At 43.2% G+C, this 19,575-nt stretch overlaps 1 protein-coding gene across 6 annotated transcripts in view; it reads left to right on the top strand.

Moving 5' to 3' along the window:
- The first annotated feature begins 8,286 nt into the window (after positions 1 to 8,286).
- Positions 8,287 to 19,575, top strand: part of GABRP (gamma-aminobutyric acid type A receptor subunit pi) — a 28,204-nt gene continuing 16,915 nt past the window's right edge. Inside the window, exons 1-5 of one of the 6 annotated variants that reach the window (XM_060272397.2) lie at positions 8,306 to 8,466; positions 8,569 to 8,658; positions 12,703 to 12,808; positions 14,256 to 14,374; positions 19,147 to 19,214. In XM_060272397.2, coding sequence (XP_060128380.2) covers positions 12,753 to 12,808; positions 14,256 to 14,374; positions 19,147 to 19,214 — 243 coding nt within the window. In that variant the 5' untranslated portion in view covers positions 8,306 to 8,466; positions 8,569 to 8,658; positions 12,703 to 12,752. Of the gene's footprint in view, positions 8,659 to 12,702; positions 12,809 to 14,255; positions 14,375 to 19,146; positions 19,215 to 19,575 lie in introns of all 6 variants that reach the window. The other 5 variants (XM_060272396.2, XM_088665554.1, XM_088665555.1 and 2 more) reach the window with 5 other exon arrangements.

The following is a 19,575-nucleotide window of genomic DNA, read 5'->3' as shown; positions in this document are numbered from 1 at the left end:
GCTAAGAGGAAGGCACGCTTGGAAAATACTCATCGTGATCAATTCCCGGCTGGAAACATATGTCCCCACTGTGGAAGGATGTGTGGATCCAGAATTGGCCTCCACAGTCACTTACGGACTCACTGTTAAAAGCATGTTTATGGAAGTCAATCTTGCTTGGCTATGAGTGATCGCCAAAGAAAGACTCATGGCTTATGTTCCTGGAGCAACTGATACCACTAAGATAAGGCAAACACTGGTCTGAATTCACTTAAGGTTAATGCCTCACGCATATTTGTACACAGGAAGGTGATGCTACCTAAAGGAAGGAATCTGCTCTGCTCACCCTATACGTCATTAACACTTGCTCAGCAAGGCTGACAATGCAGATACCATTATTGCCAGAAAGTGGAACTTTCAGGTGTCATTTTGACAAATGCAAATACAGTATATCTAAGCTTCTTCCATTTCAAAGATAAACTGATATGGATTGTATTTTCCCACTTAATTTATTCTCCTGAAACATCTGCTACATAGAAAAATCACCATATGTAATCTTCGGAAGCATTTAAAGCACCCTATAATTAAAGTTTTGCAATCTCATTAGTAATTCTTTCTTTTTTAAAAAAAATGTAACCTTCTTGCACACTCCCTTTAAGAAATTCTTGAAATCAAGAGAGACATGTTTTGTGAGAAATGGTACACCGTGTGTCTGCCAATGTTGCTTCACCCTATGAAATACTGGACTCTTATTACTGTCTTTTGCTTGGGTTTTTTTCTTGTAACTGTCAGACTTTGCTTATTTCTGTTTGCCGCTCTTGCTGTGGCTGGCCTGTTGAGTGAGAAGAACAATTGTCTACACACACACACACACACACACACACACACACACACACACAGTGCTCTGTAAAGTTTTACTGATTTGCTATGGATTACACACATTCTTTTATATGCCTGTTGTCTGTCCATGGAGTTTTCTCAGCAGGGATACTGGAGTGGTTTGCCAGTTCCTTCTCTAGGTGGATAATGTTTAGTCAAAACTCTCCACTATGACATGTCCATCTTGGGTGTCCATGGGACTCTCAAGAGTCTCCTCCAGCACCATAATTCAAAAGCATCAATTCTCACTTCCGGTTTGTCGCCCGATCTGGCCGGCGGGGTTTGTCTCGAGCTCCGAGACGGCCCGGCTTCGCTGAGGGGGGGGGGGAAGGCTGCGAAAGCGCCGCAGCGCCCCAAAAGAGTTCCAGATCGAGAGTTCTGGAAACAAAGCTCCGGCGGTGCCCCATTTTTTAGCGATTCCCCGATCCTCTGGTGAGCTCTAATAAGAGTCCCGGAGAGAAAGGGTTGCAGTCGCGGGGGCCATTTTGGAGAACAGCGTTACCTCAGCGAAGTGAAGCTTCGAGTCCGGTGGTGGTGAGCGGCAGATTCTTCTAAATTTTTGATTTGGAAAAACCCGTGAGTAAAGTTTGAATATATAATATTGGACTGTAATTCGGTAACGGGAGTAAGGGGAAAAGAACGGAAGTCACCTTCTCCCACTGATTGATGCAAGAAGCAGTACAATTGAAATGATGACCAGTCTCAGCGAAAAGCAGCTTATTATATGAACTCCTTCAGAGACTAAATGTAAAGAATTACCTCCGGTGGCAGGGTGAAGGAGAGAGACTTATTTTAAGGCTGATATTCCCTGCACCTTAGGAAAGGGAGAGCTTCTCCCTGCCCTGAAATCGGCAGCCCGGAGAGGACGGTAAGCTGACTGTGAAGATGGATGTCAATAAGGATTTGATACTTAAAAACTTTTTGATTGAATGTCTGAAACAAATTTAAAGTTGAAGTTAGATATTACGGACAATATACAGTTTCCAGTTTGGATTTGCAATAATATATCTCTTTTGTAAACACCCCCTGGCTCTCAAGCCTCGCGCCATCCTCAGCAAGCTGGAACAATGGCAACAAAAGACTGCACATCTGCGTTCAAGGTCAAAGTGATAAAACTCTTATGGGAATTTAGAATAGAAATGTACAAGACTCAGCAACAAGTGTTGGAAATAAATCAAGATCTACAGGAGCTCAGAGAACGGGACTTACCAGAGGAAAAGGAGCAAGATTTGCAAAAAGAGAACTTGGTTAAAGAAGGAACACGAGAATTACAGGAAAAGGTTTCAACCGAAAAAAAGGCACAAGACGACGAGTGGCTGTATGAACTGAGTGATGGGAAAAAGGAAAATTTAAAGAACAAAGATGGATCACAGGAGTCAATAATGCAAGAGCTACAGGAGAGACAGAACACCCATTAGAAAAATGGCCAGCAAAGAAGAAAAGAAGACTGGGGAGGGGGAGACAGAGGGGGTTGGTTTTTGAAACAGGTTAGGTGGGTTGAAGGAAGACTGAATATCAATTATTGAGGACAGATAAAAAGGACTGACAACTGGACTGACGACTTTGGAACTTACTGGACTGGAAGGGAAAGGCCGTGATCGGGGCGGGGAGGGGGAAAGTTATGATGTTTAATCTGTGCAAATAAGAATAATAAAGAGGAGCTTTGGAGGATAAAAAATAGGCAGGTCAAAAATAAAAGTAATGAGCAGATTTGTTTATGAAAAAGATTTAGAAAGATCAAGCTAGTTTGATTAAAGAGGATTTAAAAAGTGGGACAGTTTTTTATAATCTAAGGTTAATTTTTTCTTGTAGAAATAGAATGGGAATAAGAATAAGAATACTGTTAAATAAGAATTGAAAATGGAAATCGGGATAGGGGGGAGGTTGGGGAAGTCATTTTTCTTTCATTTTTCTTTTTTTTTCTTCTTTCTTTTGATTTTTCTTTTTTCTGTTTGGAAATTGGCTGGACGGATGCCCTCCTCTTCGTTCCCTCTCTTGGAGTCTCCCGGTGGCAGGGGGGGATTCTGGGGGGGGGGAGGAGTGGGGGAGAAACCCAGCCATAAAAGGAAACACTGCCGGCTGCCTGCTTTTCGGGGGTCTCTCTGGTGGGAGAAGAGGGCCCTGGGAGGGTGGGTGGAAGCCAGTGGTAAACATGTAATGTAGTATCTTTTGTTTTTGTTTTTGTTTTGTATAAAATCAATAAAATATAATTTAAAAAAAAAATCAAAAGCATCAATTCTTCAGCGATCAGCCTTCTTTATGGTCCTGTTCTCACTTCCATACATCACTACTGGGAAAACCATAGCTTTAACTATATGGACCTTTGTCGGCATGGTGATGTCTCTACTTTTAAAGATGCTGTCTAGGTTTGTCATTGCTTTTCTCCCAAGAAGCAGGCGTCTTTTAATTTCGTGACTGCTGTCACCATCTGCAGTGATCATGGAGCCCAAGAAAGTTAAATCTCTTACTGCCTCCATTTCTTCCCCTTCTATTTGCCAGGAGGTGATGGGACTTAGTTTTTTTTGATGTTGAGCTTCAGACCATATTTTGCGCTCTCCTCTTTCACCCTCATTAAGAGGTTCTTTAATTCCTCCTCACTTTCTGCCATCAAGGTTGTGTCATCTGCATATCTGAGGTTGTTGATATTTCTTCTGGCAATCTTAATTCCGGCTTGGGATTCATCTAGTCCAGCCTTTCACATGATGAATTCTGCATATAAGTTAAATAAGCAGGGAGACAATATACAGCCTTGTCGTACTCCTTTCCCAATTTTGAACCAATCAGTTGTTCCATATCCAGATCACATGCCAGCATGAATATTCCATACAGGTGTACGAAAAGCTGGTAAAGTCAAGCCTTCAAGTCCTTGTTACTTAGGTCACCAGGACATAAATAACTGAATACTGGGGCTGCAGGTGGGGGATCGAAAACAAGGTCTTTATTTCTTCCCCAGCAGGGAAGGGATTGAGCAACCTCTGCCATGCCCCCAAAGATTCCCGCTTCCCCCTGGCAACTTTCCCTTAAAATCCCCACTGAGAACAAGAATGGCACAACTGCATGTAGTACATAGTCTGGCACGTCTGGCTTTTACTTGCAAAGAATAAACATCACACGGACTCCTCTGAAGCCTTCAAAACATCCTGCAAGGTTTCAGAGAAGCTATCAGTACCCCGTATCTCAATTTGAATTTCAGCTGTATACCGTCATCTGGCTTGAACTGGTTTTACGCTGGGATGCACTGACTATGCTCACAAGGGAAAACAATAGAAGAACCCAGACAACTGATGGATGTTGGCAAGAGGCTGAGTTTCACTGCAGCCTGTAGCCGAAAGTGTGGGAGTAGCTTGTGTTCTAGGAGGAAAGTGCTCTTGCGGGACAAAGTGTAGTTGGAGAAAATAAACAGTGTGCTTCCAACTAATTGATCAACACGTTCTGAGCTGGCGGTTTTGCCCCCTGTTGTGATACGGGGGTGGGGGCAGCTAGATGCTGTAATATTACACCAAGACTGTTACGTTTGGATTTTATATCCTCTCATTTTACTGGCAGAGAAATCCCCATCAACCTAAGACAGCTCTCTGGTCCTTATTTGAACTACACATCCCACATACGGCCTTGTTACATAATGTTACCATTTATAATAACTAGAACAGGCATGTCCAACAGGTAGATCGTGATCTACCGGTAGATCACTAGACGTCTGTGGTAGATCACTGGTAGATCACTGGCTCCCCTCAAAGCTCAACAACTTTGACCTGAACCCCTAAAAAACGGGCTTTCCTCCCTAAAAAAAGCTCAACAACCCGAACCCCCCAAAATGGGGTAGATCACTGCCTCTTTTTAACTCTGTGAGTAGATCGCAGTCTCTTGGAAGTTGACCACCCCTGAACTACCGGTAGAAGACTGTCCATAGGGGTGGAGGAAGGGTGTGTGTGGTGGGTGCTGTTTGCCCCGGGAGTCACCACTGGGGGGGGTGACAAAATGCTGGATGGCACTCACCACAGGGCCTGCAGTGCGCCCGAGCCACACGTCTCTCCCGAGTGGCTTACTCTGCCGCTGACTGTCCATTGCTTCTTACCAACAATTTCTTATTTGTAATTCACAGAATCCAGGGAGCACAGATCTCGATCGAGGCCCATTTGTTCCTGGATGAACCTGTCTAGAAACTAAGATTTTCCTCAGGGACCCTTCTTTGTCCGTTGGCAGTTGAAGCTGAGGAAAGTGGTGTCCTGAGATAGGGTCTTTTCATGGGTGGCACCCTGCCTTTGGAATGTCATCAGAGATCAGCCTACCAAGGTCTGTCTCCCTTAGCATGGAGTTCCAGAGCTTGGGAGTAGCCACTGAGAAGGCCCTGATCTCTGGAGTTCCCACCAAACATGTTGGCAATACAGGCGGAAGGGTCTCTCCCAAGGAACCTGGGTAGGTTTGTATGGGAGAATGTGGTTTTTCAAATAACATGGTTCCAAGGCACGTAGGGCTTTGTAGGTCAAAATCAGCATTGCAGTGTGATCAGTAAGAATCTGCCTATAAAGTTCACATACCCCAGTAGCTGAGCAAAGCCCGAGTTGCTTGTGTTAACCAGAATGTATGAAATGAATTATAAAAAATGTACACCTGCACAATGTCTGACAGGTATCATCCAAACATTAAATATGAACTCAATTTATTGAGAAAGGTTTTTTTAAATAGTTTACTTTAAAGTTTACTTTAAAAAAGCCAAACAACAGTTAGAAGATGACAAGCTATGGTATGAGAACATAGAAGATAGACAAAAAGCACAAAAGTGGTTGTATTAATAAGTGCATTTCAGGAGATTTCTAAGTAAGCCTTCTAAGCACGCCTTCCTTTAAAATGACTTACCCAAAGGATCATTATGCATTTATCCCAAAGGAGGGAAGAAATGGCATGATTATGTTTTCTTTGAACTGACTCTTATATCCCCTCGGTATATCCTCTTAAACTCATATAGGTCAGCAGCAATCATCTTTTGGTTTTAAAAAGTCTTGGATCACCACTCTAAAATAATGAACTGTCTAAAGTCCAGATTTATCATCTGCATGTCATCATTTCTTAAACAATGAGTTTCAACTAAGATTCAAGACAAAATATTTGACTTAGGTCATGTCTAAGTTCCCTAGCTTTCACCCCCAAGTCAATTGTTTTGAAGCTCCAAAACATTTTCACTCCATGTTCATCTTGTCAGCCGGTAACACGAACCAATCCTTCCCTTTTCAAAAGCTATGGACACAACCTGAATTTGCTGCTATGTGATTGAATCTGACCCCAAAACAGAAACAATGAAGCACCCTTGATTAGTTGCTCCAGCTTCTCCTTCTCCAATGCAAGGTCCTTAACTTTCTTGTGCCCCTCCCTGACATATTTTCAGTATGTACGGTGCAAGGCAAGGCCCACATGGGAGGACACTTCCCCCAGAGTCTTTGTCCAAACCTGGAGCCATCCCTCCGTTTGTTTGGGAAGTGAGGTGGGGTAAGTTCAGGAGGAGGTCCCAAGTCCCCAGAATGTGACAAATGCTGGTGTATTAGACTGAATTCCCCAGGAACTTAACATGCTACCAACAAGTCTAGTAATACTTCCATTTTCCATGCAAATGGGAAAAGAGCACTTTTGACCACCCCGTGTTCCAACTTATTGCCTATAAAGGGTTTAATTACTTAAGCACAGCCAGCCATAGAAAGCATGGCTCTTTTTCTGGTAGATTTCCTGTAAACTAACTCCTGAGAGATAGATTGAACTGGGGGTGGGTCTGTCTCCCAATGCAAAAGGCAAGATGTTAATGTGCTCATTCACTCTTGGTCCGCATGTGGATTTTGTGTGTGTGTGTTTGTGTGTGGTTTTAATATGGAAACAATGGATGAAAGCTGAATTGGCTAGCTGGGTGAGGCCGAGCATCCCAGCAGGTGGGTCACTGTTGCTCACTGAGAGGGATGAGGCAGCAGGGAGGCTGTTGCAGGGCAAACACGCCAGCAGGAGGGCCAGGCTGGCTCCGCTGGTGCCTTCACACCACACCAGCTTCCTCGCCACCTCTCCCTCTCCCTTCCGGTAGGCAATAGTGGCCAGCCTGCTGGAGAATGATGGGTGGAGAGGAAACTGCACCAGAGACATCAGGTTCCTCTTCAGTTGTGCTGCACTTGTGACAGTGAAAGGTCACCACCAAGAAGAGGACGGAAGGGGAAGACAGCATGAATGAAGGAGGGGAGGGAAAACAGTTGTCTGAATGAGTAGCTAGTTAGCAAGCAAGCAAGCAAGCAAAGGGAGGGTTGAAATCTTCTAGTCAGCTGGCTGGATGCAAACCTCTAATACCAAATGAAAGTGAATGGTTGCATGGGATAAAAAAATTCTTTCAGTAGCACCTTAAAGACCAACTAAGTTTATATTTTGGTATGAGCTTTCGTGTGCATGCACACTTCTTCAGATACACTAGAAACAGAAGTGTCAGACCCTTGGGATGTGATAGTACAGTACAGATGAGAGGCAGATTTCTATTATATCTCCGATATTATAAATAATAAAATGTGTAAACCAAAATATATATATACTGTGGTAGGCATTCAACAATAGACCTATATTCATAAAACAAAGATGATGTACACCACAAATCGGTAGATCAGCTCAATGGATCGCTGTGGGTGATTGTGTTATATAGGAATTGTAAGTCGTTGTATTTTTTTTCAAAGCAAGTCATTCTTTCTTTAGAAATTGTACATTTAATGTAAACCCCACTCCAAAAGAGAGTGTGCTGTAATGATGCGATTGATATAGGTTGTGATTTTTAAAGTGTTTATAAAATTAAGTAAATTATTTTGAGAGGCAACTTATTAACTGATTAATTGATTAATTGGTTGCACTTATGGTCTGGCATCCAGGTTACGAAACAATAAAATTCAGCTTGTTGAAATCAAGTGAGGATGAATGCACAGAAAAAGAAAGAAAGAATTAAAAATCATTAATGAGAAGACATAAATATTTATTTGGGACAAAAGACTGCATTTATATCTTTTTTCACTTAAGTCCCTTATTCTCTGGGGCCTGCATCCTGGTGGGAACCATGTTGTTTTGATTAATCAGCCACATATTTCATTACATCTCTACCAGTTTTTATATATATATTGTGTGTGTGTGTGTGTGTGTGTGTGTGTGAGAGAGAGAGAGAGAGAGAGAGAGAGAGAGAGTATGTGTGTGTATGAGAGAATGAGAGAGAGAAGGGCCATTTCCATGCCCCGGAATGGAACTTAAATCTGTGAGCATGCAGTAAGGTACAGTTTGTGATGATCTAACTGGGGAAAAATGGTCTCACTGAAAATGCTGGAACATATAAATGATGGCATGGGTTGGGTTGGGACAACGGCTGAGGGGGGAAGGGCCATGCAAATCATGTTACAGGTAAAGTTCTGGGAAAGCCCACAGGATTATTTACCTGCAGTTTGTGTCCCTTGGGAGGAGAGGGAATTTCTACCTGCGGAGGTCAGCTGAGAAAACACGTTTACTTGACTGAGTGAAAAAATCACAGCACCAGAAGAGACGCACGGCATGATTGATCTCAGGCAGCATTGACTGAATTAGTTGCAGCTGAATGAACGTTGACTCCCGACGGTGAGTCTCTCAGACTTTCATTGAGGGAACTCGGCTTATGTAACACCTGGACAAGTGGGTCGACTTATACAGCTTTTAACTGTCACTTATTTGCACGCACAGGCTTTAACTGTTAGCGTCTGCCACTTTGGTTTCGTGCCAACAAAACCAGGAGCCAGCACTGGTCATTTTGTGACGAATTATATACTAAATGTAAGTAAAGGCTGACAATCCTCTTTCCTCCTCCTCCTTATATTTTCTTTGGTAGTTTAATAGAGGCATACCTTTTTTGCAGGGGGTGGGGTTGGCGCAGAGAGCAAGTTATACCATGGAAGGCAGCTTAATGCCCATTTCTTGAAGGGCTTTCCATGGGCACAATGTTCTGAATTAAATTTTTACTAAAGTGTGCCGTAGTAGTTCCTTATTGTTGTTAGCTGAATGGGAAGGGTGCAGCCGGGATCATGGAAGAGACACAGGGCAGGAAAACCCAATGTGGCAATGGAGGTAAGGTGACTGGGTTAACGTTGTCTGTCTTCAGATGTTTTGGCACTGAGCTCTGATTCTGTTCCTGGTGTCTAATGCTGGCCAAATGAGGAATCTTGGTCATCTATGCCTTGATTCAAGATGAGATCGCATTTTTATTACTACAGATTCATCATGGCTAGAGATGGATAGGCTGGTATTTTTCACGATGGTTCTCCCGTCTGTGCATAATTTTTCACTGCCACAGATCCCCTGATTTGCAGAGGGTGTGAGGTAGAGGGCACACGAGAGAGAGATGACTAGAGTTCAGTTGGCATTGACTCATGGTTAAGGCAGGAGTAGGCAAACTAAGGCCCGGGGGCCAGATGCGGCTCAATCGCCTTCTCAATCTGGCCCGTGGACGGTCCAGGAATCAGCGGTTGTTTTTTTACATGAGTAGAATGTGTCCTTTTATTTAAAATGCATCTCTGGGTTATTTGTGGGGCCTGCCTGGTGTTTTTATATGAGTAGAATGTGTGCTTTTATTTAAAATGCATCTCTGGGTTATTTGTGGGGCCTAGGAATTCGTTCAATCCCCCCCCTTCAATATATAGTCTGGGCCACCACATGGTCTGAGGGGCGGTGGACTGGCCCACGGCTGAAAAAGGTTGCTGACCCCTGGGTTAAGGTGTAATTTTTAAAGACTTGACCAGAACTGAAAGCAGTGAGGTCATCTCCGTTAATGATCCGTCAGTAAAATGATGTCCAGCAGACTTATTTCACAGGACGTCTCCACACAGGTGTATTGATGACAATGAAACGCAGTGGTGTCTTTCTTTTTTCTTTGCACAACTGCTCCCAGTGATTTCTCAAGGCGAAACATTTTATTTTCTTTAAAGAAAGCGCTTGATATTTTCCCCAAAATTCACCACGTACAATATAAAAGCAATATATAAGAATAGAAAAATACAGCCTAAAATCAGGTGGTCTTTCAGGTAGAGCAGGGGATTCACCTCAGCTTTATAGAATCCTGCAGAACAAGTTCCACGGGGTGGAGAAGAAATCTTATTCAGTCTCTCCACCGAGTTGGGAACGAAGCCAATGTAACACCATGCTTCTAGCCGCCACCTCTGGCTGGCTCAGAAGGATACCACGACTCTTGGTTCCAAATGCAACTGATTGAGAGCTCCTAAAGAATCTGGAGGCAGGCCCGTCCTAGCCATAGAGGCTAGTGGTGTTGAGAACCACGGCGCCGGGCGCTGGAGGGCGCTGGAAGGGCGCTAAGTGAGGGCAGGCTTCCGGCGATCTGGCCAGGACTGCGCTCCACTAGCTGAGAGGCTGCGCTGCGTCTCTCTCCTTCTCCGAGGACTCCGCGCTGCGCCTCCTTCTCGTTTCCCCAGCGCTGGGTTCCGCTCAGTCGAGCTTCGCCACCAGCGCGCACACAGCGCCCAAGCAGCTCTTGCTGGTCCCGCGGTGCGTGCGCTGGTGGTGAAGCTTGACTGAAGGGAACCCAGCGCTGGGGAAACGAGAAGGAGGCGCAGCGCGGAGTCCTTGGAGGTGGCCTCCCGCTGCTGCCGCGGTCCGCTTGGCATTCCCGGGTCCTTGGAGGGGCTCTGGAGGGGGGCGCTGGAGGGACCTTAGCGCCAGGGCGCTGGATGGTCTTAAGACGGTCCTGTCTGGAGGGTCACACCTTGGTGGAGATTGTCCACTGGAATGGGCACAGCAGTTTCTGTTCCAGAGGTGGGACCTGAATCTATACTGGCATGGGTCCAGGTTGTCAGCTACCCCTTCAAATGCACACCCTGAATTTGCCAGTATGCAGTTGATTCCCACCCACGAAATAACAGCAATCTGGAAGCAGCCTTAGACTGCAATCCAATGGCCCCTAGAATGGAGTTCCAGGGCCTTAGGATAGATTGGGTGTCCAGTGTTGGAGAAGGAGATCTGATGTCAGATTCTTCCATCATGAATCCCAAGTTGGCATATACTGTATAGGATTGCCAGACAATCATACACCCAGACACTGCTTAGCTTCAGCCCATGTCTTTACTGAACAACAAACCTGCTTGATGTCAGTGTCATCCGACATGAACTTAAAACACGTTCAATATGCTCTCAATGACTTTGCAAGGGCAAGGGGGTGTCTCTCAGGCAAGTGTGTCTTATGGAAGAAGTCTTGAGCTTCTAAGGAACTCAAGAGCCGTTCCATTGTTTGGCTTTGGTGAGCAATAATACAGTGGGCAGCACAGAATGGTGGCATTAGATGAAAGCTAACTGCCCCCACCCCACCCCCGCTGGTTCATGCTTTGGTGAGCACAGGCCTGTGTAACTTCAGTCTTTGAAGCCAGCGGCATGCCCACTCCCAGAAAAGTCATTCAAAGCACTTCAAAATATAGTATGTACAGTCCCACTTCTGTTCCAAACAACCATACCCATCAGAATGAAGCAATGCAGTTATGGCAACACCAATACTTGCTTCCAAGTATTGAATAAGTACTATAAGCCTATTTAGTGAGACATATTATGTTCCTCTGTTTGGACAGGTGTTACATCCGTTCAGGAGAAGAATAGGCTAAGGCATGGGTAGGCAAACTAAGGTCCCAGGGGCTGGATCCGGCCCAATCGCCTTCTAAATCTGGCCCGCAGATGGTCCGGGAATCAGCGTGTTTTTACATGAGTAGAATGTGTCCTTTTATTTAAAATGCATCTCTGGGTTATTTGTAGGGCCTGCCTGGTGTTTTTACATGTGTGTTTATTTAAAATGCATCTTTGGGTTATTTGTGGGGCATAGGAATTCGTTCATTCCCCCCCCAAAAAAAATATAGTCCGGCCCCCCACAAGTTCTAAGGGACAGTGGGCCGGTCCCCTGCTGAAATAGTTTGCTGACCCCTGGGCTGAGGAATCAACCCTACACAAATCGAGACTGAGTGGATGGCATTATTTTTACACCTCCTTCCTGTCAACTCTTACAGCCAAGCTGGTGCCAAATGTATTGCTCTGCTTTCCTTTGGACCATGAGGTCGAGGGGGAGGGGGCTTGTCATCTGGGCAGCCCAGGACCTCCATACACACTGCCCAGGCTTGCACCCCAGGGAGCTGCTAGCACAGTGTTTTGACTTCTTCACCCCTGGAGGTGCACTCCATTGTCTCTCAAGGCAGATGGATGCCATCAGCATCCATTCCATACATGTAAAGCACTCTTATATCACTTTAATAGTCACGACTTTCCCCAAAGAATCCTGGGAATTGTAGTTTGTTGGGAATTGTAGCTCTGTGATGGGTCTCCTTACAATGCTCAACACCTTAATGTATGGTTGCAAACAGGGTGTTTGTTTGTTTTTGAAACTGTGTGTGTGTGTGTGTGTGTTTATTAATTTTTTTAGGGTGGTTTGTTTTATGAGACAAAGTTGGGCACCTAGAGGTTTGCTTGAGGAATCTGAGCTTTTGGAATTCCAACACCTATTGACTTGACCAGATTTTCACCTCCAGAGCTAATGTGTGGGCCAAAGTTTGGTTACTTTCTCTCTTTCACATCTCCTAAATGGCCTGATGTAGTTTTAGGCACTTCGTTATTTGTTGTTGTTGTTGTTTTTTAAAAGAAGATGATGAATTTAAAATACATTTTTAAATACACATTTAAATGTGAACTTTTGTGTGGGCTTAAAAAATTGCTGGTTGGTGCAGAAATGGGCTGAAACAGATATGTGAGTGATCACATGTGATGCTGATATGAAAATATACTGATGGATTCATACCTGTTTATATAGGTGAAATACTTACCTGCTTTACTTTGCAGATCATTGACAAGTGAGCCATCTTAGCCAGTGGTGAAAATAATCTTCACAAATGTGTTGCAGTTGCTACTTCTCCATCCATGTCTGCCTTTTTCTTTTGTGTGAAGGGTAAGCTGAAATATTTAAGAATATCTGCCGCACAGCTAATCTGTTTATGCAAGAAAATAAGACTTGGTTTCTAGGGCTAGGGGCTGGGGATGAAAAGGTTCTCTAGTATAGAAGCATTCGGATAGTTTTCTGGGGCTATTGCATGATGTGAAAATCTGAGACAGGAATTTAGAAAGGCTTTCTAAACTGTCCAAATCTTTTTTAAAAAGAGGATATGCTGAATAGCCAAAAAGATACATATTTGCATATGCATATATATATAGAGAGAGAGAGAGATGAAAATTTAGAAAATAATTACTAGAATGCATATTTCACAGAAGGCAAGCCAATTAATTTCACTTCCCAACTAAAACCACCCCGAATAAATTATTGTATTAATTTGTACTCCATCCACATGTTCCCCAATTAACTTATTCCAATAACGTCTTGCCCAGATGCAGCAGCAAACCAATGCCATTTCAATTCATTATCCCCATCTCAGATTTCCCCCAAAACTCTAATTGGGGTGGAAATCATAGCTGGAATCCCGTATGGAACCCAACAGAAAGCGTACTGACTTTGCTGCGGACTCTCCCCTTCTGGTGGGTCTCATAAAACAAAATAATTTAACTGTTAAAGGCCAGGATAAAGAGGCTTGTCTTCAGCAAACAGCAAGAGCTATGCAATTAAGATGCAATTGCATGGAGGTTTCCCCCCTCCATACCATGGACCACTTGAAAATTGCTGTGGGTCTTGGCAGACCGCTTAATGGTTTTTCTGCCAGTTGTAGCAACACTAGCCAGTAATTTGACCACTGCAGTTCTGTTCCAGTGAAAGTTATAGCTTTCCTTACCTAATACCTGTTGATTATACGATAATAGCCACTTATTTGTTGTTTAGCAATTATCTGGAGCAGCCACAGAAACAAAGTTCAGAGTTCCACATGCCTTTTTTTTAATAGCAAAAAAAATCCTCTGTGCTCTGTTCCCATGTTCTCAGCCTTTAGAGGTGAGGCAGAAAGTGGCTGGTGGTTTATATCAGACACAGGGAAGGGCTCTTCCTTTGGCTCATACTTAGCAGATTATCTCATACTTGCTATCCAAAATATTCAAGCATTTAGTGTTTCTTTTGGTTCCCCCACCCCGCTTTGCGCTGTAAAATTATTCTTGGCTGATAATTAAATCTTTGTCAAGTGGGGTCTGTTGGCGGGGAGTGAAAAACGTCCCCATTTTCATCTGAGGAATGTGGGAGAGTAGGCAAGCCCTTGCTTTTAATCCAGTGACAATTAGACACCGACTACCTTCTCACAAGCAGGCGTTTAGTATTTAAATGCTGTATAAATGCAGTATGAAGATTCTGTTTGGTTTGCGAGTATTGGAGCTGATGAGGCAAGCCAGGCTGCAGCTGTATATCGGATGGCTGAGTAGCCACACTGCCACATTCAACATTTCTTACTTTTCGTTTTCAGAAAGTGCACCTTGGGTCCTAAAGCTGACACGTCAGATAGCCGAGTCACAAGAACATCACTCCCTGGATTTGGGAACCTCACCCAGGGATACAACAAATATCTCAGGCCAAAATTTGGTGGTATGACATCATCAGCATCTTTTATAGTTATGTAGGACTTGCCAAAGTCTTTCAGCCTTGCAGAGAGGAAATATGTAATTTATTGGTCTTTATAAATTTTGTCTTTGTGCCCCTGTTTAAGATGAACTTAGAGACCCTTGCCTATTCCCATTCCATTTTATTAACTTAATGTTTAAAGTATATTTAAAACCCATAACTCTCCCCTCCGAATCCTGGGACTTTTAGTTTGTTAAGGGTGCTGGGAACTGTAGCTCTGTGAGAGGTAAACTGCTGTTCCCAGGATTCCTTGGGGAAAGGCATGCCCTTTAAATGTAATTTGCATGCAGACATCCCTCCAGCTATGATGCCTTTCTCCCTTTAGAGGAAGAGTTGGTTTGATCCTGAACATACCTTTTATTTCTGTCAAAGCACTTGAAGAAATTCCAGCATGTTAGATTCTGTTTTGCCATCCTGTTGTTCTGCTCCCTGAAACCTGTTGAAATAGTGGTGATATAGTCCTGCCCTCTGCTTAGCTCACTCACAACTGAGAGGCTGGAGAGGAGACCATATTCCCCATTGAGTTTGTGATCTCAGGGCCAAAAAGCACCTCAGAGCCATTGTGATGCCATTGTGATGCAAGAGACCTCTTGTCCAATCCTTGCTAAACTCTTTAAAAGCTGTGTCCAGGAAATAGCAGTGTCATCAATGCTCTTGGTTGTTGTTGTTGTTGTTGTTGTTGTTGTTTGTTTAGTCATTTAGTCGTGTCTGGTTCTTCATGACCCCATGGACCAGAGCACGCCAGGCATTCCTGTCTTCCACTGCCTCCCGCAGTTTGGTCAGACTCATGTTGGTGGCTTCGAGAACACTGTCCAACCATCTCGTCCTCTGTCGTCCCCTTCTCCTTGTGCCCTCCATCTTTCCCAACACCAGGGTCTTTTCCAGGGAGTTTTCTCTTCTCATGAGGTGGCCAAAGTATTGGAGCCTCAGCTTCAGGATCTGTCCTTCCAGTGAGCACTCAGTTGTCATACCTATGACGAACTTAGTTGGTCTCTAAGAGGTGCTACTGGAAGGAATTTTTTTTTATTTTTTGTTTCTACTACATCAGACCAACATGGCTACCTACCTGTAACCTAATTCAACTGTAACCTAATTCCAGTGTTGAGGAAGTTTTAGTTTTAGTGTATTATTATTATTGCTAAACATTTTCTGTACTTTGCGTATTCTTAATAGTAGACACCTCTTAACCTAGCAATAATAAATATGACCTTAGCAGCTGTAGAGCAATGTACAGTAAGCAGTTTGAAATGTCAGGACCGGACTTATTTATGCAGTAATTTTAATATCCCACCTTATCCCAAGAATTCAGAAAAAGCTAACAAAACATTTGAGATGCAGTGGTTTTTATGCTGCCATATCACTGGCAGGTAATAAGCACAGCAAATCCCTGTGCTTTGGGTTGCTATGTAAGCTCCATTGAGTTTAATGGCACTTTCTGCCAGGTATATGTCTGTAAATAACTACAGCCTAATGGCCCTTTAAACAGTCTTTCAATGCAGCAGATAAAAAGAGCTGGAATGGGAGAAATAGAAGAACTGAACCAAATAAAAAAATTAAAAAAGCATCATAATTTTAAAGTGTAAGAATATAGATATCTTTACAGACAGATAAGCAATTATAGTGATTACTTCACCCGAATGGTGGTCAAGGCAGCAGACGGAATAACTTCCACCTGATGGGGCAACATTGAAAGGGCTAGTATATATTTTTAGTTTTTTAATGTATTAAGCTTATTAGTTGATTGTCACCCAAAGTTCTCCAAACATCTTACGACAAAGAAAAATAGAGGAATTGCCTGGTTATGTCTGGGCATAAGCAAATACTTTCTAAGTTCTAAGTGAGTAAACAGGAAGAAGTCTATATTATAACTAATATAGGGAGCCAGTGTGGTGTAGTGGTTAAGAGTAGTAGACTCGTAATCTGGGGAACCGGGTTCGCGTCTCCGCTCCTCCGCATGCAGCTGCTGGGTGACCTTGGGCTAGTCACACTTCTCTGAAGTCTCTCAGCCTCACTCACCTCACAGAGTGTTTGTTGTGGGGGAGGAAGGGAAAGGAGATTGTTGGCCGCTTTGAGACTCCTTAGGGTAGTGATAAAGCGGGATATCAAATCCAAACTCCTCTTCTTCTTCTTCTTCTTCTTCTTCTTCTTCTTCTTCTTCTTCTTCTTCTTCTTCTTCTTCTTCTTCTTCTTCTTCTTCTTCTTCCTAGGGTTTTTTTTGTCCAGTCTCCTTTTCTCACACCATTATACCTCTCCTGTTTATGGAGTCAACACATCAGATGTCATTGTTGACACCATATCCTAAGAATGACCTCAAGATGCTTATTAATCATAACAGTGGTTCTGCTTCTTCATGACAAGGCGATGCACTGTTTAGTGCATTTCATGATGCCATCATTTTATGATGAATCTGACCTTCTTCAACTTGGCCGCCTTCATTCTTTCGATGGCTTGCCTTCCTGTACTTCCAGCTCTGGCACTGTGTGCTATAAAGTTCCGGGGGGGGGGAGTAGAACACGGGGGCTGGCCGTTCACATTTTTGAAAGCATCTGCTTCAGAATTAATGAACTATCCACATCCTGGTCTCCTCCGCCAACACCCCTCATTTAAGGAGCTTTGCATCGCAAGGCCTAGGCATGTCTACTCAGCGGTAAGCCCCAAGGATGTTAATGGGATTTACTCCCTGGTAAGCATGTATAGAATAGAATTACAGCCTCAGAGGGCTATACAGTGGTGCCTCGGTTTAAGTACACAATTGGTTTCGGAAGTCTGTACTTAACCTGAAGCATACTTAACCTGAAGCGAACTTCCCACTGAAAGTAATGGAAAGTGGATTAATCCGTTCCAGATGGGTCCATGGAGTACTCAAACCGAAGTGTACTTAAACCGAGGTTCAATATGACTGTATTCTTAATGCGTAAGCTCATCATGATAATATGTCTGAAAATGCCACTCTTCCCAAATGTCCTGCCAGGTCAACAGGAATTTTGATTTTGTCCACATTCATGCTTTCTGTCTTTTGCTCAGTAGGCAAAGATGTCACGGCTTGTTTAGGAACGCATTCAAAACTATCTTCTAGAGTGGGGACTGAGTCATAGCAATGCAATAAGCTCACGTTTAGGGCTGGGCGATATATCAACATATAATCCAAAACTGGTTTGAAGTGCATATCGTGATATCAGTTTCATAATTTTTGACCTGACAATATATCACGAATCATGACGTGTGTGTGTGTGCGTTATGCAAAAATCACAATGTTGGGGAAACCATAAAGCCGGCCCACACGTCTCTCTATTCCTGCAGCCCCTGTTAACTCTTCCAGCTCAGTTCTCCCCTGCCTCCCGTAAGAGGCAACGAATCACGAGAGCAGGCGCTGGCCAAAATCACGATGCAGGAAAAACCGCGAAGCCAACCATCGCCCCAACATAGCTTCATCCTTATTTCACTGTAGAAATTGGAGTTCTTGGTGAAGTCCAGAAATAAATAGTAAATTGCAAGAACTCGAGCCAAGAGGAAGATGAATTTCAAGTAAATCTTCAAAAGGTTTTATTTATGTAATGATGATTTCAAATAGGAATCAATTCCAGTATGATAGGCAAATAAAAATAAATTCCAGTAAAAAAAATCCCAGGACAAGGCCCTGTTTTGACAATTCTTCATCAGCAATGTTTTATTTATTTTTATTTATTTTTTAAATTTTTATTAGTCTTTTATTCCAAAATTCATTAAAACAGTACAAAGCATCTTCAAATCAATCCAAGTACATTCATATAGACTTTTTACATATTTCGTTGCTTAACTTTGAACAATTGAAAATCAAAGTTACGAAACATCAAGAAAAGGAAAAGAATGGAAAAGGAAAAGAACAGTATAAAGAGAAGAAGAAAGACATGAGAGAAAAAGAATAGAAAAAAAGAAAAAGGAAAGAAAAAAGTTCAAGTAAAATTGGGTTAAGGTCCACACAAAAAAATTCATCTCAAAACATAAAACTTCCACCGCTTTCAGCACAGTAATTCATATTACATCTTTATCCTCCTGTCAAATAATATTTTAATATATATCCAACCTTTAAGCCTATCTGACACTTGTAATCTTTGTAAACTTCTCCTCCTTACAAGGTTATTCCAGGCATAGCCATGTTTTAGTCCCCTTGTCTGTTTTCTTTAAATAATCGTTTAAACATTCCCATTGTTTTTTAATCCTGTCTTTTGGTTTTTGTCGTATTATGTCGGTAAGTTCCGCCAGTTCCAGGTGTTCACATAATTTGTTTATCCATTCTCCTTTTGTTGGTATAAGGGTTCCTTTCCTATTTTTGGCAATTAACATTCTGGCGGCTGTCGTCGCATATAGAAATATATTAGTTCTATCGTGTGGTATATCAATACTTAACATGCCCAGGAGGTAAGATTCTGCTTTTTTAGAGAAAGGTGTTTTTATTAACTTTTGAATTTCTATATGTACGTATCATATCCCAATACTTTTGCACCTCTGGGCATGTCCACCACATCAGCAATGTTTTAATGGTCAGAGTGTACCAAGTATGTTTGCCTCCTCATTTCAGACATCGTGATGTATCAGTATATCACAATGTTTAGCTGGTGATATATCGCGATGTTGAAAACCAGATATCGCCTAGCCCTGCTCATCAGGGCTGCTGTCATCAGACTATTGGTACCCTTAGCTTGGTACCACCTAGACTGATTCTGCAATTTAAGCTTTCCTCTCCTTTCCTTTCCCAGGAGAGCCTGTGGTGATAGCCATGAGCCTTGACGTTGCCACCATTTCCAGCATTTCTGAGGGTGATATGGTAAACAAACAATCCTGGAGGGGGGGGGAATAAAAGGAATTAAGGCAGATCCGGGGAGTATTGCAGCTCCGGGGACAGAGGGGTGGGCGGGATTGCAATTCCTGATACTTTGCAATCCAGATTCTCCTGGAACTCTTTCCATTGTGTCCAGTGGTTCTCATTGTGTGCTTAGTACTGCATCCAGGTAAAGGTAAAGGTAAAGGGACCCCTGACCATTAGGTCCAGTCGTGACCGACTCTGGGGTTGCGCGCTCATCTCGCATTATTGGCCGAGGGAGCCAGCGTATAGCTTCCAGGTCATGTGGCCAGCATGAGAAAGCCACTTCTGGCGAACCAGAGCACACATGGAAACGCCATTTACC

The sequence above is a fragment of the Zootoca vivipara genome, chromosome 3, assembly GCF_965207765.1.
Source record: "Zootoca vivipara chromosome 3, rZooViv2.hap1.1, whole genome shotgun sequence".
Classification (NCBI taxonomy): domain Eukaryota; kingdom Metazoa; phylum Chordata; class Lepidosauria; order Squamata; family Lacertidae; genus Zootoca; species Zootoca vivipara.
Note: the sequence above shows the minus strand (reverse complement) of the source record. Positions and strands in the feature narration are given on the sequence as shown.